The sequence below is a fragment of the Labeo rohita genome, chromosome 7 (assembly GCF_022985175.1).
Source record: "Labeo rohita strain BAU-BD-2019 chromosome 7, IGBB_LRoh.1.0, whole genome shotgun sequence".
Taxonomy (NCBI): domain Eukaryota; kingdom Metazoa; phylum Chordata; class Actinopteri; order Cypriniformes; family Cyprinidae; genus Labeo; species Labeo rohita.
The window spans coordinates 26,707,624-26,730,464 of NC_066875.1; the positions used below are offsets into that span (position 1 = coordinate 26,707,624).

Genomic DNA, 22,841 nt, shown 5'->3' on the forward strand with positions numbered 1-22,841 from the left:
TTTTTTTTATAATATTAAGGTTCCCATAATTATTTATACGGTATAATTAAATTATATATTGGCGTCACGAAATATAAACCATAATACGTTTTACAAAATTAAAAATAAGTAAATAAGAACTGCATTCGTCCTGGAGCACATTTTAACGGGTGTAATCAAAGAAGTTTAATTTCAAACACCGATGACAGATGTCATAATTGAGAAGGGTTTCGTGTCAATAGTGTCAATAAACTACGCGCGGTCTGTCACTGAGGAATCCGGAAGCTGACGAGATGTTCAAACAAAGCGCCTGTCTCGGGGTGCTCAAAGAGAGAGCACAGATTGAGAGGGGCGGGGACCCTCTGCCGCTCCCGGACTGTTTGCAAGGGTCATTTAGCATCGCGATCTTGTAAATATTGGGGAATTTAGCCAGCTATAAAATCCGGGGAGGAGGCGGCGTGGGGCGAGAGGATGCAAGCCTCGAATTAACAGATCCTGCGTTTCAGGAAGTGCATTGGTGTGTTAAATTAAATGCAGCTGGTGAAAAAGCAGGACATATATTTTATTTTAAACGATGATAGATTGATGGTTATTATTTTTATTTTTAGCTTTTTTAAAAGCCCACTATTCATCCATGTCATTCCCTTAAATGGTTTGTATGTTTTAAAAGAAGTTGAAAAATTAACAAGAATTAATATTAAAATTATAACAATATAATAGCCCGATAACAGTATATTTTATACTCTTAAAAAATTCTGTTTAAAGGGCGACGATACAAAATCCTGAGGCGAAAGCAAATGCAGCGCAAAATTAATATAAACAGGCTATTTTATATTGTTATAATCTTGACATTTACAGTCCGGCTAAAACCAAAATCTCCGGGTAACATGAAACAATTGTAGTACCAAATTAAAGTACAATATATAAAATAGTTTCAGCTAAAAACCTATTAAGTCAAAGAAAACGGGTTAGCCTACATAAAAAGTTTTCCTTATGAGACAGGAACGGTGAACCAATCCATCTAAACAAACGCTGAAAGAAAGGGGCTTCTAAAACGATCGATTGTTTAATTAAAGATGCTGAAGCCTGTCAACCGGCAGAATGATGAACTCAGAAATGTGACTTACAGCGGAGCTGCATGTGTTTTAATGAAGCGCTCTGTAATTGCATTTGCATCCTGACGGACGCGGTCTGACACGTTGAAGTTAAATATGTAACCGACTTTGGATTAACATTTCACACGTTTAATGCACTCTGTCGGGAGAAGAAATCCATAGTCCATCAGCCAAAGAAATTCTGCCTGAGCTAAAAACAGGATTATCGACTGAGCAAACTCAACATTTAGAAATGAAAAATACGTATATCATTTTAAATAGTTAAGATGGTTGAATAAACTTAAAAAAAAAAATGCAATACAAATGAATCATCAAGACCGACACTTTTTCTTTTGGAAAACTGATGTATTTGATTATTAGAGTAAAGAATTACAGTATCGTAGTTGTTAGTAGGTATTAAACTGTAGAGAAACTGGGCCCTAAAAGATCTTCCAACTTTTCAAGAAAGTGCATGTAACAGTCCATATATATATATTTATATAATATTTATAAAAACACTATCATCATTTGTCCCCTGGCCGAGATGGACCTTGTCTTCGAGTAAGACTATGTACAATTGCTGTAAAGGAATTTGTTGCTCCACATCCGAGAAAAAAAAATGTATAGGGCGCGTCAACACATGATGTGCAGTAGATGTCAAACAAAGACGCTAGTACCTAGCAGCAGTTCGAAAGCCCAGCTAAACCTCAAAGATCACACAAGGCATTTTCCCTCCCATTCTTAAGTGTGTGGACCTCTTCATGTCGTCATCTAAAAACAGTTTATGCTCTGTATCCTATAAGCACAAATAAAGAGTGTGAACTGAATGTAGTAAAAAGCAAAAAGAAGTACTAAGGTCTAAATAAACAGCTGAGGTGAAAACTTTTTTTTTTACTTTTCTTTTTTTTTTTTTTTAACTTCTAAGACAGAGAGAAAAGGACTAACCTATGTCCCTGGATTTATGAAATGTTGATATTTCTCAGAGGAAAGTTTCTACACAGCTTGTAAACCATCTAGCACAGATAAGTGTACAGTATTTACAGCCTTACGTTGCACTTTTTAAGCTCTAAATCATTACATGAACATCAAGTTTTGTTAACACATACTACAGATAGAAAATAATTTAATGCCATGGTGAAGTCTTCTACCAAGAAAAGCTAAGTTTCAAAAGCACACTTTAAAACACTCATACAGATTCACTCTGCTGATAAAACAGAAAATAACATAAAAACTAAGTAACTGTTAATATTTCCACTTGGTTTTTCGAGCAAGGTTATAATCACTAATAAATAAGCTCCATAAAACTATAACATGTTGTACATTGTACAAAAAAAGCAAGTTCTTTTCAAACTCCTCTTCATAAAGTCTTAATGGCAAGCAAAAGCAGATAGTTTTTTTTTTCTTGCTTTTCATTCTTTCTTTCATGGACGCATATACGGGAGCATGTGTGTGTGTGTGTGTGTGTGCCAGTTAAAGAGTGTATGTTTGATCATGAGCGCAACAAAAACGGTTCTCTAGTTGGTCACTATCTCCTTGTCCTCCATGAAGCGTGTGAAGCGAAAGTGAGTCCCGTTCTCGGTGCTGGCCATTTTTTTCTAGGCCAGCCAGAGCAGGATTGGGCTCAGAGTTATGCAGCTTTTCCATGCTGCCTGTCAAGCCTCCGATCGGAGAACTGCCCCCATTGCCCACGCTCCCTGACAGTGGAGGGGGCAGGCCTCCGTTCTGGATCACAGAGATCTCGTTGGTCTTCATGGCCAGGCCGTTAGAGAAAGCAGCTGCGTACTGATTCCAGAAGCTGGTCGGGTCTCCGTTTCCTGCCCTACCGGTTAGGTCCTTTTGGAAGAGCTCAGGGAACTTTACAGGGTTCGTGCCCAGGAAAGCCATGGGACCATCTACCGAAAGCCTGCGACCACGCCGTGCAGGAGCGCTGTTCCACATGTGGGTACCCATATGCACCTAGTGAGACAGAGGGAAAAAAGGAAGTGGAAGCAAAGGGATTAAAGAGTGTAAAAACAAAGGATCACGAGAGCTACGACATTTAAAATTTGGAAACATTAAAATGAATAACACGTGAGATGATGCAATGGAAAAAGAGGAGTAGTATGATAATTAGTATTAAAATAGGCCCACTGGAAGCAGCATTTGTCTAATTATTAAAACAAGGTTAAAATGTTGTAACGTTCACTCAGTGAGAATGGTGGTCTGCATATGAAACAAAGGGCCTGTGGAAGACGTGTGTTCTGAGAAAATTGCACTGTCCACTCTCATTGTGCTGGACAGCATTGTATCTGACAGTTGCCCCCAGTTCACCCTTGAAGCATGCAATACATTCTTGTTTAATTGTTGCAACCCTTACAGCACCGAACATCTGAGGTGTAAATTTATACCTCCATATTTTCACATCCTTACGCTACTTTAGCAATTTACAGAGCTCTAATATGATTTAGTGATCCCCCTTCCCCTTTTCAAATTCTTAACGTGTAATGCATTGCTAATTCATTATTCGTTTTTTTTTTTTTTCAAAGCAGTACATTTACAAAATCAATACATATTTATTCAGAGGGAAATTTATAGTTTGATATTTACATTTCTTCCTGAAAATGATGTCTATTGCAGTTCACGTTTCATACAAATTAGTGCAATCACATATCCATGTAAAACCCCCAGGATTCTGTTTATCTGTGTGCTAGGCTTTTTTATTTACTGCGATCAAAGATAAACTCTGGAAAAATAGCGAGCATGCCACTGCTAAGGGTGGTTGCCGCTGGTAACTGTGGTTAAAGCCTGTTAAGTGAAGCATTTCTGGCTATGTTCCACCAATTTCAAGCTCAGATTTTTGCCCAAATATTCATATTAATTGGATGACTCAACATTTCCACTTCCTCGTTATTAATTCTGTATACATTCTGTATACCTACCATATATATATATATATATATATACAACCATACACCCCTTATTCTTTCTGCAAAGCTGATGCATTTTTTATATGTGCTTGTGCTTCTCGCTTTCCCCCTTATTATTCACAAAGCATTCTACTTATTTTCCCTCATCAATACTTGTTTATACGGTCAATACCTATTTTGGCTGGCTTTTCACAAACATGAATAGCAAAATAACATCAAGTAAAATGCTCATATAATGTATTTCATAAAAACAGAGAAAATGATTTTCATCTTATATACAGCAGTAATTACCTTGAGATTTCCTTTGGTGGTAAATGCTCGTCCACAGATGGTGCAAGCGAAGGGCTTCTCTCCCGTATGGGTTCTCTCGTGGATTTGCAGGGCACTGGAGGAGGAAAATGTCTTCCCACAAGTGGTACAGTAGTGCTGCTTAGGCGTCCTCCGTGGTGGGGCAGCTGAAAGTACTGGAGAGGTGGAAGCAGATGAGGTCACCAGTGCTGAGGGCATTTCTTTTACTTCAGGTTGAAGACTATGCAGAAAGCCGTTGACCTCAGTCTTCATCATAGAAGACAAGGGTCCAACAGACAGAATGGATGGAGTTGGGCTGGAGGCAAGACTGGTGTTAGGCTCAAAGAGCTGGGAGGGCAAATCTCGCATCTGGTGGGTCAGCATATGTTGCTTCAAGTTCCCCTTGGTTGAAAAGCCCCGGTTGCATACTGTGCAAATGAACGGTCTCTCTTTGGTATGGCTTCGGTAATGGATGTCCAAGGCACTCTGGCAGGCAAATGTTTTGCCACAGATGTCACATGCTGTATTCTTCAAGGTGCCTCGCTCACGGAAGGGGAAAAGCATGCTAAGGGGATCTTTTGATGAGTTAATTGAAGTAAGATCCAAAGCTCCAGGACTGGCAGAATGAGACTGCATGAGACCCGCACTAATGTGGTCCAACGACAATGCCCTCTGCTGCCGATCCTCCAGACTAGGTGACTTTTGCTGTTGGATAGTACCGTTAGAGGGTGATGGAGCTTGCATGGAAGAGGTAGATTCAGAGACAGCTGGACTTCCGGCACTTTGGCTTTCGATGTCACCTCCAAGCGAAGAGGAGTCATTTGTGAATCTGTCTCCCTCCATTACTCCATTCTCCACTGATTTCCCTTGGTCACAGTGCACTTCCTCTTCTGCTCCCTGGTTGGCACTCCTCTCCTGGCTCTCCATGCCAAATGACTCCTGTGGTGTAGGGGACGAACAGAGGCTGTCTTGAGATGCATCAGCTGACTTTGGTGTGTCTGGAATGCTGCTGTCTGGTCCGTCCTCGATTCCTTCCATGTTTTCATCTGAGAAGTTGTCAAGATCATCAAAGTTTCTCTCATCAAATGAGCCAGCATCGGATCCCATGGACTCTGGGTAGTTGTCAGGAAGAGGGGTGTTAGGGATCTGACCACCCATGTGCATGCGAATGTGCTGCTGAAGCACCACAGCATTTGTGAACTTCTTCTGGCAAATAGGACAAGAATGCTGGACCCTCAGTGGCGGCATAGCTCGATGGACGCTGTAATGAGTCTTGAGGTTGCCCTTGGTGGTGAAGGCACGACCACACACTTTACATTTGAAAGGCCTCTCCCCGGTGTGTGTGCGGTAGTGCATTTTGAGTGCACTCTGGCAACTAAGAACACGGTGGCAGATAACGCACTCGTTAGGGTCTGTCACTTTCCTGTCGATGTTCTCAACGAGTTGCTGAAGCTTCGATGTTTCTGAACCTTGGAGAGGATCAAGGAGACCCCCGAAAGGAAACTTAGCTTTGAACTGTTCTGACATCAGGGGCATAAGAGGGTTAGTGGCCATCGGAGGGCTGTTGGAGGTGGTGTACTCAATAGTACCCTCCACTGCAGAGCTCATGTTTGTAATTAAACTGGACAAACGGTTGTTTTCTTCAACTTTTTCATTTGAGGTAGGCAGGGTTGTGCTCTCCCCTTCTTCCAGCACACTATCTGTGTTCTTCATGGGTGCATCAGCAGGACCTGAGTCGCTTTTAGCGGAATGAGAAGGGCTGCTTATAGCCACTGAGTTATTCTCTTCCTTCTTGATGAATGGAGGCAGGCTTGGTATAGTTGGTGGAAGTAACATGCCAACAGACGATGTCAGAGTAGACAGAACAGGTTTACTATCGAGCCAGCTAGTCACTGGCTTCTCAGGAGGCATAGACATACCATAGGGAATGCCAGTACTCGTAGGAATATTGTCTAGGTGCTCTGGGACAGGGTATGGGTTCATCTGAATGTGTGGATACTTCTCTTTATGACGCTGAAAATGAACCTTCAAGTTACCCCGGGTGGAAAAGCGGTTGCCACATATGTTGCATTTGTATGGCCTCTCCCCTGTGTGAGAACGTAAGTGAATCTGCAAAGCACTGTCACTGCCAAACACCTTGCCGCAAAACCTGCACTTATGCTTGAAAAACGTATCCTCAGAGCTACTCTTCGGTTCAAAAGAGGAGACGTTAGGTGGCTTGCCTTTTCTTTGTTGAGCAAGTGCAGCCAGTGAGTTGAGATCCTCAACTGTGGTGGTAGCACTGGGTAGTGCACTGGAGAATATTGGGTTGCCTGGTGGGGGCTGAGGTAGAAGGGTATTAGCCACAGGATTCAAAAGGCTTCCCATTGCAAAGGCTGGTGTGGATGACTTCGCAAGTGACGGATTTCCTAACTGAGGATGCAAGCTTCCTGCATTACCTGGCCTCTTGTCGGAAGGTTGGGCGTTAACTGTAGCTGGACCTGGTGCTCCAAGGTTTTGAGATGACTCTCCCACACTGGAATTGTTCTGAGGTAGCTGCACAACATTAGCCATCTGTTTCAAACTGCTAATGCTTGCAGACTGGCTAGCTATGCTCTGTGCTAACCCTGCAGCAGCTGCCAACTGTTGAGACAAATGGGAACTAAGAGTGGTTAGTGGGCTAGTACCTGAACCTAAAGTCACAGGGGAAGAACTAGGGGGTGCTTGGAGCTCAGGTGACTGTGAGGCAAGCAGAAGAATCTGGTGACGAATCTGCTCGATGAGCTGTAGCTGATGGATCTGCTGCTGCTGTAGGGCCAAAAGCTGCTCCATGAGGGCTGGCACAGCCACCCTTTGCCCTCCCGCTGCTCTGGTCTCTTGAGAGAACTGGGCCACAGCCACTTTGGTGCTCTGTAGGTTTTCAATGATGACGTTGCTGTTGATCATGGAAAAGTTGCCCAGCTCAGTCAAGTTACCCAGCTGAGGTAGTGAGGCAGAGATGACAGAGTTCCCCAGATTGGACCCAGTGCTGCCCAGAGCTCCATGGCTGCTCCCAACGCCACTGAGCGGGCTGCCACCTGCCATACGTCCACTTCCATCATTATGGGGCGCAGAGACTCCTGACATCTCCGTGTCCATGGCCTCCTCTTTGTCAAGTACGTTCTGCTCCAAAAGGTCGGTCAACTCTGCTTGATCTGCGTTATTAGTTGTATCATTCATCTGCTCATCAGGATTATGAGGAGAGGAGCCTGGGGAGAAGGTTCCGGAAGGAGACACTGGATTTTCATTCACAATTAGAACTAATTGATTCTTAGTGCAATTCTTCTGGTGTTGTTCAAGATCCGATAGTTCAAAGAACTCTGCGCAACATCTGCTGCAGACATGGGCACCCGAGTCTTTACAGGGGGAGTCGTCCGGGTTGGTCTCCGTGTCCCCTGCAGAGGAAAATAAGAGGGGGGAACAGGGGGATTAGTGATTAGAGATGTTTTGTATCTGAAGAAGCAGCTTTATCTGTTCAAATTCTTTTGTTGTTAATCTTCTGTTAATCAGTTTAATGCTTATCCCCCTCATGCGTTCAAAAAACAACCATCAAAAAAGAAACAAATACCAAATAAGACCAAGGAAAAGGCCTCCACACTATGTAGAGCTATGATGAAATAGGATAAGAAAAGAGACAAAATCAATAGCACTTTTACAATATTGCTTAAAAGTGATCTTTGAAGATGTGTATCAAAGTCCCATCAATTCAACCACCTTAGGTAATCATTTTCTTCAGATAATCCATCAAAACATAAAAATACTATGAACTGAGAACAATGGGCCCTAATGAAATTTCATAGAGGGCCATTGATTTCCAATATTTCATACTCCTCAATGTCTACATGTCCACTAGGCACAAATCAACCATTTGAAGGACTTATTAGACTTTCAATTTGCTGTCAACTTTGCTCATTTTCAACCAACTGCAGGCATCTTGGACAGGTTATCCCTGTCACTAAACTAATTTGTATCCAGTCAGCCTGCAATCAGGATCTGACAGGAACAAGTAAGCCTTTGGCATTCAGATTGCTACGCACTCTACAGGAGCACAGAAATTCACTCATACCAGGCTAAGCATGAATGAAGTAATTGCATAAGTTGTTTTAAAATGATTTGGAATACTAAATAATTATTCAGTCAGTAAGAACATTTATTACTCTTTTAGGTGATCATTTATGCAGCATTTTCGATGCAAGCATATATATAAAAAATAAAAATAAAAAAGTAAACAATTCCTGAACATTTGACTAAGCAAGAAACTCTTTGCTTGATTAAACAAGTGTAAGTTTAAGTGTACAGTAATAATATCACATGCCAGAGCACAATTTAAATTATACAGTGGAACAGGTTGGGACTTTTTCTAGAAAATGAACCATAAGCATTTGCAAAAGAAAGCGAGAAAAACTACTCTGCTCCCTCCCTCCGTTCTTTTAGGGCTGTGGCCTTTCTCCAGTTTCCTCATTCTTTCTCACCCCACCTCCTCTCTTTTTGTCCCTCAAAAATCATGCTGTTTAACATACAAGTTGATTTACAAATTGCAATTCTCTATGAGTCCCACTCATTGTGGGGCTTCGCTCTCAACATTTTCATCATCGTGGAGATTCATTTGCAAATGAAACCCCTGCAAGAAGTGTGTCCCAGCCCTGTGGAGAGACAGGATGGCTCCCCATTGTTCCCCAGCATGGGAGTGTCAGAGCAGGGGAGAGGGGCGAGGGCCCAGCCTGCTCATCACGGCTGGCTCTAAAGCAGATCCTGTTTAATTCAGGGATTATCTTCCCCCTGTGTCTCTCTGAGCTGGAACATCAGATAACGTTAAAGTTGCCATGACAGTAAAGCCGTGTCTCACACAAACGATGTGTTGCCCAGACGGGAAAAAGTCAACTTTTTTGATGAAAAAGTTTTAATATTAAAAGTCTGTTGAGGTGAGGCTAATGAAAGGGAAAATAGTGAATTTAGTATGGGGGTAGGTAAAACAATTACTTGGAAAGCAATTAAAGATTGACGTGTAAATCACATCACACTGCTTATTAGAACAAATGATTTGACATTACATATATATATATATATATATATATATATATAAAAAAAAAAAAAAAAATACTATATGCCAACAGTTGCTTTTTATTTACAGTCATATAATATAATACCAATTCAGTCAAAAAATTAAACAAATTTATTCAACGCAACCTGTTGAGGACCGTTGTTTTTGGTTAGCAAATTTCAGTGACTTCATCTCATCACAAAATAAAAAAAAAAAAAAAAAAAAACTTTTGCCTCTTCCTCAGTAAATATGTACCGCAAGACACTTACTAAAATATGAACAATAGCAAAAGTCTTTGAAAAGAATTTAAAAAAAAAAAATTGGGGGAGCCCTCACCCTCAATTCTTATTAAATGCTCTTAAAAGGACGAGTTTGAGAAAAGACTAGAGAAAAAAAAATACGTGTAAATTGCTATGCACAAAATTTGATACTATATCTTTATAAATGCATATTCAAAAGTTACATCACTGTGGACATTTGAATGTTACCAAAAAAATCTAGAATTATTCATTTCATTATAATATTTAGAGATTTAAAAGACACCTTATTTTCTTAGAAAATACAAGTTTGAATGTTGACATTCAAACTAGCAATTTCCAAACAACGATTTGACGATCATCATCATATCATGTGAATGACGAAATAAATTCTTATGACATATCTGTCCAAAGAGACATTTTGACACAACCTCTGACCTGTAATAAAGCATGCGCTTTATTCTGCATGTAAACACTGGTACAAAAATAAAATAATAAAAAAATACACATCTGCGTGACCAAAAATAAATAAAATAACATTTGAACAAATAAATTAATAAATTAGCATTATAAATAATTAATTTCAATTTAAAAACCAAAACAATATAAACCAGCTGAAATTAATTTTTTAAAACACATTTCTCGACTAGAAAAGCATTAATATTGGACAATTGAATTTTACTCAAACAATGTGAAATGGGCAGCTTACAAAGCCAGATGTGTGTCTATACAGTGCGTAGTCACTCTAAAGTACATGGAAAGCAAGAAACGGTGCTAGTTTGTGAACGCCACTGTACGCTGTGCACGGTTGTGTGCTGAGCTGTAGATTAGTGAGGCAGAGCTAGTTTTGATGAGAACAGTTCTTTACAGTGTGATGGCTTTGGGTCATCATTCAGCATGCTACAGAGCAGGTCAAAAATCTCATCCCAAGCAAATCAAGACAGAGAAAAGAGAGAGAGAATTGGTGATGTGGTAAGTAAAAAAAGAGAAAAAAAAAAGAATGACTAGAAAAAAAGAGAGGATAAACATACATGAGAATAATTTGTAATGTCTACGTTACTTTTCTCAGCTGCAGGCGCCTTGCTAGTTGTGACTTCGAAGAGTAAGTTACCGTACACTCAGAACCTCCTTGTGTGTCCCTTACTATCTTCCACCCGCCCTCAACTTTCCTGCTTTCCCTTAGCGTCCCTCCCTCACTTTCTCTCTCAAGCCATAGAAAACTTCCTACTGAACACTAGATGGTGTGCCTGGGAAAGACTTCTCTGCTGGTCACCGAGCCCTCATCCTCTATGACATGCTCTTAAAAGGACGAGTTTGAGCGGGGACTAAAGAAAAAAAATCCACTTCCAAAACTTTCATTACATAAACACTGGTAAAATGACAAGATACAAAATCTCTGTTGTTTGCGATGCTTGTGTGTTTTGGAAGGGGGGGACCTCCCTGACAATCTCTCCGGGTGGGTGTGTGGCAAATTTGCTGAGGTGAAAGGGGAAAGCAGCCACATTGATCTCAATCCACATCACCCCCACCTCCTCACACACACACCATCCCAGAAAAAGTAAGAGTCCCTGTTTGGCTAGCTATAGCACAGCATGGTGGAGGTCAGAGACATGGTACACACGAACACACCGTGACCTGATCTCTCCTCGCCTCCCCACAGAGGGAGCCTGGCAAAGGTTAAAAAAGCTCTACATCCCACCCTCAGTGACAGGCCAACAGGGACAGACTCCTCACCTCCGTCTAGCCGTAATACCGCTTTCTAATACCTCACACAGGCCACAAAGCATAGGGAGAAAATTAACCTCTCTGCTTTAGGTTTTTCTCAAGTGAGACACCAAGGAAGTTTACCCATGCTTATTAAGACCTGGTTTACACCAAAGGTTAAGGTAGGAAAGTTACCAAGCAATGCTTAAGTCATGAAGACAGCACTAAATTTCTGAACTGACATACAGGTTATGCCTTTGCCTCTTGTTTTGAATGAACTGTACGAAAAATCACATTGACGAAAATGTGAACCTGGTCAGCTGACAGCGGTTGACAAACACTGCCATTCACTTCTTTATTAAATTGAAAAGGGAAAATCCAGAAATGCCATGATTTTAAAAATAAGTTTTCTTTTCCGTTTCTGAAATTCTAGCAGTAATCACATAAAATTCACCTATGGATGCCCTTCTTACGTAAGCCGCCAAACAACTGCTTATGTAAATCTGGGCCTGTTCTCGTATTAATTTTTAATAATACCGAGCTGATTTCTGTACATCTACGTTCTCTACAAATTAAAAGGGATATATGTTAAAAAAGGGGATGCACTTAGTATTGCATCTCAACACACAACCGCGAAAATCAGTATTTTTAAACATACAGCAAGGGAGAAAATGAAATAATAACAATCTTATGCTTTAACGATGATCACTGATCTATGTATTTTTTTTCTTCTTCTTCTTATAAGCAAACATAAACATACTGTAAGTTTAAGGGACGTCTTTGAAACTAAAGTTGTGACATCTAAAAGCAACTGGTGTCTATAGCGGCCCATGATCTGTAACGAAAAACACTCTAGATTTATTTTTATTTATAACCTTAGATTAAAAGTGAACAGGAGGAGCGTAAAATAACCTTGCTGTTTACTGCAATATTAGACAGCTAATAGTCGTGTTGTGCCAGTAATCTTTATGTATTTTACCTAAAGATTGCCGAGGAACGGTCATTAAAATAACGGTGTGCTATATTTCTATAGCCTACTCACTTTCCTTTTTGCATTAACGGTATAAGTAGGTCACTTCTGTTAATTCGTCACATGTTCCACAACGGAATATTGAAAATGGATTTAACTGGAAGCTGAATAAAAAATAAATTGAAGAAAATTATTTGGATCTAGTTTCGATACGGAACAAAATCCTTACCTCTTCAAAGGTCCCATTCTAATCAGAAACATGATAGCCTACAAAACGCTGAGTTAAGCAAGAGATAGGACAGTTCCCCCGAAACACCCCGTTTTAAAACGGTTCAAGTAAGACACTTTACTGATCAGAATGTTCAGAATGCCCTTTAAATTCTTTTTATAGCTCTAAGGAACGGGAGACGGCCTTTGATAAATGCAGTTTAAAAGTAGTAAAACAAGAACAGGCTTAAAATTTGTAGTCAATGACTGTTGCAAAACCTGTAGCCACTGCCTGTCTGACTTCAGAAACAGAAATGTTCAAACGCTGAAAACTATGAAATTATGAAAGACTACATTTAGTACGGAGGCATATTAGGAAGAAAAAAAAAGAATCATTTATGTAATTAGGCTTCTTATATCGTCATTTTACACGTCCAAAGAAAATAACAATTTTATAATGCATTTATCAATATTTTGCACTCTTATTTATAGTTCGAAAAACGCGTAATGTGTGTGTAGTAAATGCACGTTTTAAAAGCTGACAAGGAACGAAAGATGAGTTTGGTCACAGTGTGGGACAGTGTGTGTCGGAAACTAGCTACATGGCACGGGCTAGCAAGTCAGCTCTTGATCATAAAACTTATTTTAAAACTCAATTAAAAGCAAACGAACGAGATAACATATTGGTGTAAGTTTTCGATACCCCTCTAATGTATGAGAAGGTACAGCAAAAATTAATAAGACGCAAAAAGAGTTTAAATTATATAAGTGTGAAGTCATAATGGAAAAGCTCGATTACATGAGATTATGTGATTTCGTTGTCCGATCGCCCGTGACTACATGCTAGTTCAGTTTGATTGTGCTTACTTATCACTATTACAAAGTTTCATAAAAGTTTGAAATACTGGGGGAGTGTTTTTAAGAAAATAAGTTTCGCCGACATATCCTCCACCTATAAAGGTCGCATGACATAATTTTCGATAACGGAGCGTGATATGCACAGCTGGTCGCTGAGATAACAGTGTAAAACTAAACAAAAGCAAAAAGAATCGTTTAATTAATACATTTCATGTTGTTTCAGTCTAGGTTTTGGCGCTGCTGAAGTCTAGAGATGCAATATCCTACAGAAGAGGGGAGGAGGGGGAAAAGCTGAAACCATGCGAATCCCCACTTGTGTGGGCAACTTAAACGGGCCAGAACAAAACTAATTCTATGAGCTTTAACTTTTACCAGTGAATACCGGTGCATTTTGTAAAGCTTTTAATAAATTAAAATGAAACGCGAACTTCATATTATACTTTCTTTCATAACTTGACTGACTTAATAAAATAATAAAAACAAAAACATGAGAACGGTATAAAGGGATTCTTCAAAGAATCACACAGAACTAGATGAAACGTGTTTTGTTTTAGCGCAAAGTGATAGTTTTGAGTAGTCTAAAAGTTTTGCACTGTACTTAAATAATAGAGCTCTTACAGCGGGTCCCTTCGGTAGCACAAATATAGCTATAGGGAGATTGCGAGTATCAATTCCTTGTCTGAGATTAAAAACAAGGGGGAGCCGCTCTAAATACGTTAAAAGAAAAAGAACCAAAATAAAGTTAGAAATCCTTTTTGGTCAAAAGTGCAGCGCGAGTTTCTGTGTGTAATAAGGGCTTGAACTCACCATTGTGCTCGGTTAGGACCAGCTGCGAGTCGGACTGGAAATGCTGCGGCTTCGCTTGTTTCCTCCGCGACATGCTGGCTCACGCATCAGCCACGAAAGAATAAAAAATTACTATCAAATCTGCTCAAAATTACGGAAATCGAGCCCATCCACCGCGCATGTGTCCTGTTATGATTATCAATAATGCCTCGCGATTAATCATGGGAGGGGGGGTGGAGGGGGTCCTCTGAAAGGCGATTGGCACCTTGCCAGCCCCCTATTCAAATGAAGTCTCTTTAATCAATTAGCCGCTGATTTGCTGGGGACTCTTGTCTCTCTTGCTGCTCCCACCCAATGAGTTGATCCGTGTGGAAGAAAGGCTGGATTTTCCAACTCCCTTTAGATACAGTTTAACCCTTCTTAGCAACCATCTGGTGGCTACGTTAGAGCTTAACTTGGCCACTACAGGAATGTCAATTTCTCTTTCGAAAGACCAACCGTATCTTTTGATCTTTCTGGGCATCAAACCGCTGCTCAAAAGTTGCAATTCGCCGAAAAGTGTCCGGGTAGCCAAACTCTCTGCCAGAGGTCCTCCAAAGCCCTTTCCGTGGCTTGACGTTTCAGAGCGTATCGCGTATCCTCGTTTGTGATTGGCATTAAAGTTGTTGTAATTCAGCCCCTGGATGATTGCAAGCGCACCGTTTCTAACCAAGCCGTTCTTTCCTCAAGGCAACGGTGTTAAAAGTAGGTCGGTCAACGGAGTTTCGTGCGTAATGGCAACTATCGGCGTCTCGAAAGTCCAAAGAATGTATCAAATGTCCCAAATCAGATTCATCTGATTATTGCCGAACGGGATCAGTAACACGTTTTCATCACACGCCGCATTCAGCGAACAAACAAACTTTAAGGGCCCATGCAGAACGGTGAGAAATCCTCAGCCCCACCCCTCTGTTATTCTATTGGTCACTGCTCTGTTCTATCATAACTCGCGCTCTCTGTCCCTCTCAGTCTCGCACCCACCTCTCCTTCCCACTCTCACTCGCTCACCGAGCGACGGAGAGACAGAGGAAGCGCTCGGGCTTCACATCGAACCGCTTCGGCTGTGCGAATGCATCCCATCCAGCCTGTTTGAAAACCAAAAACAAATTTTGCTTTTTATCTTTCGAGGCGGTGGCCGACAAGACAGTCCTCATGCAATAAATCTTTAGCGCTAAAATGTTACAAGTCGCACAAAAGTGAGAAAAGTCTGGAAATCATCAACAAAGTCTTCGGAAACAAGTATATTTAGGAATCGATTAAAAAAAAAAAAAAAAAAAAAAAAACGAACTCTCTTTAAATAATTTGCTCTTTTGACGAGGACATGTGCAGTGTGTTCACGCTTACTAAAATGTGTCTGTTTGATTGTTTTTTAATGTGCAATAATAAAAAAATGGATTAAACATGACAAAAATAATATGAGAAACGTATTAATTTGCTTCAACCTTTTTTTCAAGTGCTTCAGCTGCTAATAGACCAATTATCTGCTGAGCCACTTATTGTTTAAAAGTAAGAATTACGTATTTAAAATGTTCAATAGCCTATATATGCACAACCAAATGTTTTAATAATTTCACATGCGTGAAAACAAAAAATGACATTTTTATCATTCCAAACGTAGTTATCTGTCCATTTTACTTTACGTTTTATGTAATTGAAAATCCTGTCTAAAGTGCTAATTTAAAACTATGATATTTTAATAATAATAATAATAATAATAAATTATATGAATTATTATATTTATGAATAGGCAATGCTTTAAAGGAGAGAGATTCCCCCTCTGATTGCACTGCAGCGACCTGCAAAGCTGAAGATTTATGCCCTGGAAAAGACAAACGAAGCTATCAGTCTAGCTGATTTTGAGAAATGAAGATAATAACGTTACTATAGGTGATGTCTCGGATGCCATTATTTCTCACTGAATATTTAACGAACTGCTGCCGGCGAGATGGATCAGGTCCTATAGCGTCAGCTATCTATACTTAAGGCGACTGTTATTTACTTATTAATGAAAGAAGAGAGGGAAAGAAGAGAGGAGTAAACGGAGGACGTGTACTTTTGCTTGAGAAAAAAATGATATACGGAGGAGAAATCAATATACTACTTACCTTTAAAGCACATCAAATTGTGCCTGTGTTTTAAAGTTATTTAGATTGTTTCATTTCTTTATTACACCCATAACGTATGGCCTATACGTATTCCACCCGTCCACAATAATTGAATATGAACAGGAATATTATTTTTTTTCGAAAACATTTTTAATAACACTACTAACCTCTAATTCTTTCTTTCTTTCTTTCTTTCTTTCTTTCTTTCTTTCTTTCTTTCTTTCTTTCTTTCTTGCGTCTTTTAACAACTCACACAATAAATTATGAAAAGTCCAGACAACACCTGAAAATCATATGGTGTCATAAATGCAGGGATACGGACTGTGAGAAGGGGGCAATATTGTGATGTCCCCGGTGAGAGGATCGATGCTCGGTTAATTGATGTGAGTGTTGGTGTGGGGCTGTAAACACGCTGATTTGCAGCTCAGCCGAGCGCGAGACGCTATAAATGAGATTCCCCGCGCGCGCTCGGACAATCACTGCGTGAATGACACTAACGGCGAGAAATTTGGGCTGTGACTCGAGAGAAGTCAGGGGTGCACCACAAGAATGGGGGTAGGGGTTAAGTGAAAGCGCTCAAACACTCCCTCCCTCCCACTATTATGCGGCGGCAATTAATTGGCAGGGCTGACAAATGTTTGGAAATATTATTTGGTGACACCGCGTTACCGATGCGCACGAGTTTCATTTGAAAGTTTAAAGACGTCTTCCTTAGACGTGAGAACATTTATTACGACCATATATAAATCTTTAAGATAACGTTTCTCTTATATTGAGCAAAGAACAAGTCAGGGCTCTTTCTAGAGCGCAGATGCTCGCGCTCACTTGGGGTGTCACGCGCTAATCGATAAGAAGCATATAGCAGCGGGAGCGCGTGGGGTCATCATTCACCATTATCACTGACAACCGATAATTGATCATTCCACAGAAACAGAGGGCGTTTGACCGCATAATTGAATAGCATAAGCAGTATGGATGATTTTTTCGCCTTCGCGTTTGTGGAAGCCACGCATCACCGTTTTATGTCTTTTATCTCTTTTAGAAGAGCCCCTTTTTGTAGCAGAGTTCAACATGTAGCTTTCAGCGAGGGGCTGAACCGCTGCACGCTCTGCGTGGAGAATTACAAACAGTTGGATCACACTTTAAACAGGATCAAGTCGAAACAGTGGCGAATGTATAAAATCTTAAACTTCATGTCACAAGGAAAAGCGCGCTCTCGCTGCATCCTCCTAACTGTTGAGCTATAAATGAAAGATGTTTCTCCTCACTCTTTCCTCTTGAGGAATTTGATGCTGCTTTTTTATCAGGCTGATTTACACTCTGTCTGTTGGAGGTAGACGCACGACTGTTTTAAGCTCCGTTTATCCACATTCATTTGCGCTCGATCGCTTCTTGCAGGATAAGAGTGGAATGCAAAATACACGGGGGCATTCACAGTTTTTAGAGATGGGAACAGAATAAAAGTAAGGGACGAATCTTGACTTTGAATTATGATTATGAATTATGTCTTCTTGTTTAGAAAGTGGACAAAGTTTAAGTGTGTGTGTGGAGTTGTAAATTGCGATCTTGTCTCCATGGCAGGCGTGATGATCATGTCAAGCGGCAGACAGTCGCCTCCTGATGACATCTACCATCTGTTATCAACAGATGACGGGGATTATTGCAGCCACCGAGGCATTTTTCTAATGTGTTAAGTTCCAGACCTCAGGGTGTGAATGCTTTATATGACATATAGTTTATTTACCTTTATCTACAGCTGCTGCTCTCTGTTGATAATCAATAGTTAACTGAACTTACGTGATCAATGTTGAAATACATTTTTATTTGATTATGGAAATAACTTTGATTTGCATCATTTCATTAAAGTAATGAACAAACGAACAGGTTGCTTTAAATATATCATACTGATTTCAAGTATGAGTAAACATGATATAAATATACCCTCTGATTTAACAGATGCATACATTTTTTACTGTACATACAGACATTTTATAAACAAAAGGTTAAATCTCAAACATGTTTAAAAACTGTCATTTGTCAGTCTGTCATTTGTATATTTCCAGAATTGTAAGACCATAAATCAAGAGATCAGTGTGGAGCTATTGTCCTCTAGTGAACCCACCCTCCCACTACCACAAATACAAGCTCACAGCCAACATTTGATCCAACATAGGCTTTACCTCTGTAATTGTTGCAATCGTTTGTTTTTGCATTGTCATAGACAGAGCTGCTGTTCCTCTCTGCCTTTTTTCCAATGGTGCTGCCTGAGAAAACGTGTTAAAAAAAGTTGTGTACACAAAAAAGGAAGATTATGCTACGAATAGTGAAGAATCAATAAAAATGTATCAGTGAATTCAGTGACTGCCTCCGTCAAATGGAATAGAGAGGAGTCATCTGCTAGTCACCAGTGCTCTACCACTGTAAAAGCCTGAAATAGTAGAAAAAGAACACTACAGCACAAATTAAGGAAAAGAGATGAAGCTGTTGCATATGCTCAGATGTCCTGATTTTTATTTACACATACCACCAACAAGCATCTAGCTGTTTGGGACAGAGGATTTCAGTGTCGAGTTACCAGGAAAGAACAAGAGGATGGTCACGGGGAGGTCTTACGTTGTGTGCATAAGAGTGTGTGTGCGACGGAGCAAAAAGAAAGAGATGTCTGTAGAGGTTTATCTTCAGAAAAGGCTGAATTACTGATTCACGACTACTTATGTCTCAGTTTATCCTGGCTTCAGCACAGAGATAACACAGTAGAAACAGCACATTCTTGTTTTCCCTATTTCTAAATATGATGCAAATGTGCAATATCAATCAATCCTACTTTTGTGATTCCGCACATTTGACATGTTGAATTCATCCTATTTGAATACCGAAAAACAAAGTAAATATATATATTCCACAACATAAATAATTGTAACAATGCTTACGCTAAAACAAAATGACCACTTTAGTCAAAACATGCACGGTCTGTTTCAGCTTAAGTGTGAAAACTCTCACTTGCAAACAAAAATCTCCATTAGATGTAGTTTAACAAACGAACAGAGCAGAGCTGATGACGACTGGCCTACATGAATCACATCCACTTCTCTGATGACACTGATGAATGGTATTTGGAGTAAGAGCTCTTCAGCATTTTGTAGTGAGAGGAGGAGATTATTCTGACACCTAAAATTTGGGGGAAAAAGGGCAAAATTCACCTTGTAAATAATCTTAAAGAAACCATGCATAAAACATGGCAAGCAAAATGATTAAATAAAATAAAAAATAACTCAATATTGAGAATTTATACACACTGTGCCTAGATGTCAGAAAAAGGAGGAAGTGTTCTCACCAGCCCACTTTGCCTGAACACATACACACTCACAGATTCAAAAATGAGAAGAAAGAGCGTGACTACAGAGCTGCTTATGCTTTTAAAAATGTGTATAAATCACTAATAAGCCAGTTAGCAAGAGTGAACAGATTAATAAAATAAGAGAAGAAACAGCACATAATTGACTTTAAAAATCGTTTTGAAAAAAAGATGAAAGTATCACTTTTGGCTTAAGTGATATTTTCAGCCCGTAAAGACAGATAAAAAAAAATCCCTCTGTTTCCGCATGAACATTATGATGTGACCTTATTATTGTTGAACGGTTAAAAAATTTCCAGCACATTTTAGGAATAACTGGGATGTTTAGGAAGAGGTGCCGCAAATGGCACGCACAAGACATTTTCAGTGTGAGAAATGTAAAACGAATGTTTCAAGATGTTTACTCTTTCATTCACATCTTTCCAGCACCGACAAAGGAAAAACGACATTAAATTCAAGCTTTTCATTTTTAATTGTTCTTTAAAACAAGCAATAACACACATTAGACGGAACTGGGGTTTCGGTGGTTTGAAACTGCCACTGTCTGGAGGGAGGATAAGCAATATGTGAGTCTGTCTTTGAAAAGCAGACTAAGCAGTCTCATTCACAAAGACCACACAGTAAAACACATGCACACTCGCTGGAAAGAAAACCAAAAAACAAGTATGACATTATCAGCATACAAACTGAGCAGTGGAGCCAAAGATGCTGAGGAAAATTGTCCTTGAAATTAAGCGCAAAGTGCTTCCCTATCTTGTTTTGTTTTTTAAACATAACAGTGTTCCTGTTTGTGTTTATAGCTTCATGTAACTAAACATGTTTGAGTACAACTACTGACCTACTGACCACCCACTGCACACACACACAAATGTGCACAGGTTCCTGTGCAGGGAAGTTTGCTGTTGTTTTTATTGCTTCCTTTTCCATTGGCTGGCTCCCTCCCACATGTACCACTATCACTTCCTTTCTTCCTTTGTGCAGGTTTTAGAGAGCACTGACAGTGCTAGCCTATTACCCTCTCTGGCCCAGTTTTCCCGTTTCTTTATCCTTCTGTCTCTATCTCAGGCGCTTTCTAAGATTTCATGCCCTTATTCTCTCCCTCTGTTTCGCTCTCCTTCTTTCTTTCTCCTTCCTTTTCTCTTTCTCTCTCTCGTTAATATTCACAGTAAGAGCCCAGGCACTTACAAAGTCTCCTCTAGAGTCACAGCCAACTGTGGCCCTGTGAGAACAAACATACACAGCTGACAAACATTTACAGGAGGTGCCACTAGATCAGTCTCCAACACAGGAATCTGAATTAATATCATGGTTCACAGCTCATATAAAGTTCTTTATGTACATGCATGTATTCTAAAATGGACCATTTGGAACAAATGGACCGGTTAACCATGCATAAACATTAGTGCGCAAGAACGTAGACACAAATCAACTGCTCTTTAGAAGCATCAATAAACTTCTGTTTTGCCATTTCTTTGCTGTTAAGCTATTCTATATGAATTATTTTTTTTTATATTCATACATTTAAACTCTATGATGACAGTATGTATGCTGTATAGGACACCATTATGCACATTTATCTCCTGGTGTATGTGACAGGAAGCAGACAGTCTATTGAAGACCCTCTCTTGATTTTAACAGGCTCTGATTGGACAGCAAACTCGCATTAAGGCTCTATTGATCCTCCTGCCGTTTCAGAGGTGATCAATACAATTGATTAGAGGAGGCTAAATCTAATACAATAGAAAGTGTACGTTTCTCTGTCTGTATGTGCATGTATTAAAACATAATAATAATGATAATAATAATAATTTGTATGAGATACAATTTGAATATCTGGAATCTGAGGGTGCAAAAAATTCTAAATATTGAGAAAACCGCCTTTAAAGTTGTCCAAATGAAGTTCTTAGAAATGCATATTACTAAACAAAAATTAAGTTTGGATATATTTACAGTAGAAAATGTACAAAATATTTTCATGGAACATGATCTTTACTTAATATCCTAATGAATTCTGACCCAGACAATGTATTTTTGGCTATTACTGCAAATATACCTGTGCTACTTAAGAATGGTTTTGTGATCCAGGGTTACATATATACTTTTACAGTGCCATTTTCCCAACACTTCAGCCTTTAAAGCTACAGGAAAATTCAACACTAATTAATAAGATTAATCATTTGCAAAATGGTATCAATTAAACACAAAAAAGGGTATGAACTAGACTACATGTTCAGCAATTAGGAACAAAGAGCTTCTCTTAGCCATTATTGTATGTTAATCACTTATTTCTATGCGCTAATTATGATGAATATAATTATACCAAGAGTTCTCATTGGTCATTAGTGGCAGGTTTATAAAGAAAAGGCAAATTTGTTCCTTAATTTTGCTGTTAATGAGATTAAGTATATTAATGATTCAATTACACGATGTAATGTCTGCTGCTTATAACCTTTGCAGAAAGGGAGATTGATTGTATCAGTAATGAGAAAAGTGATTTATCTGTCTCAAAGGTTGTTCAAAACGAGTAGCATTATTTCTCTACACAAACCGTTAATTTGTTAAGTGCACTTAACTTGCCTCCCTAGCTAATGGTTATTAACTGTTTGAATATTAACAATATTAATGTATTTCATAATCGGTTATGTCAGCCTGTTAAATGTTATATAATCTCTCCTATGCTTCATTAATGGCTTGTAATTATCCTGTTCAAAGTTCTAACTCAAATTTATTTTTTAGAATTCCTGACTTTAAAGGGATAGTTCACCCAAAAATGAAAATTCTGTCATTAATTACCAACCCTCATGTCGTTCCAAACCCGTAAGACCTAGTTCATCTTTGGAACTAAAATAAATTTTTTTTTGATGAAATACAAGAGCTTTCTGACCTAGCACATTCAAGTCCCAAAAAGGTAAGGACATCGATAAATTAGTCCATGTGACAGCAGTGGTTTAACCGTAAGTTTATGACACTACAAGAACACCTTTTGTGCGCAAAAAAAACAAAATGACTTTATTCAACAAATTCTTTTCTTCCACATCAGTCTCTGCCGCATGTTCAGGAGAGTACCACAGCGCATATGTGTGTATTCCTGTGACTGAAAACAAGGCACACAAAAAGTATTCCCTTAGCATTAAAAATGACTGTTTTAATGATGTACTTACTACCTTTCTGGGCCTTGAACGTGGTAGTTGCGTTGCTGTCTATGCAAGGTCAGAAAGCTCTTGGATTTCATCA

The 22,841-nt window shown here is 39.4% G+C and overlaps 1 protein-coding gene across 1 annotated transcript; it reads right to left on the reverse strand.

The window, feature by feature from the left end:
* Positions 1–1,773: 1,773 nt before the first annotated feature.
* sall1a (spalt-like transcription factor 1a) lies at positions 1,774–15,005 on the reverse strand. The gene is given in 4 exon segments (XM_051114964.1): positions 1,774–2,665; positions 2,667–3,029; positions 4,271–7,680; positions 14,130–15,005. Coding segments are annotated over 4 exon segments (3,924 nt in total). The 5' UTR covers positions 14,203–15,005; the 3' UTR covers positions 1,774–2,587.
* Between the last annotated feature and the right edge of the window lie 7,836 nt (positions 15,006–22,841).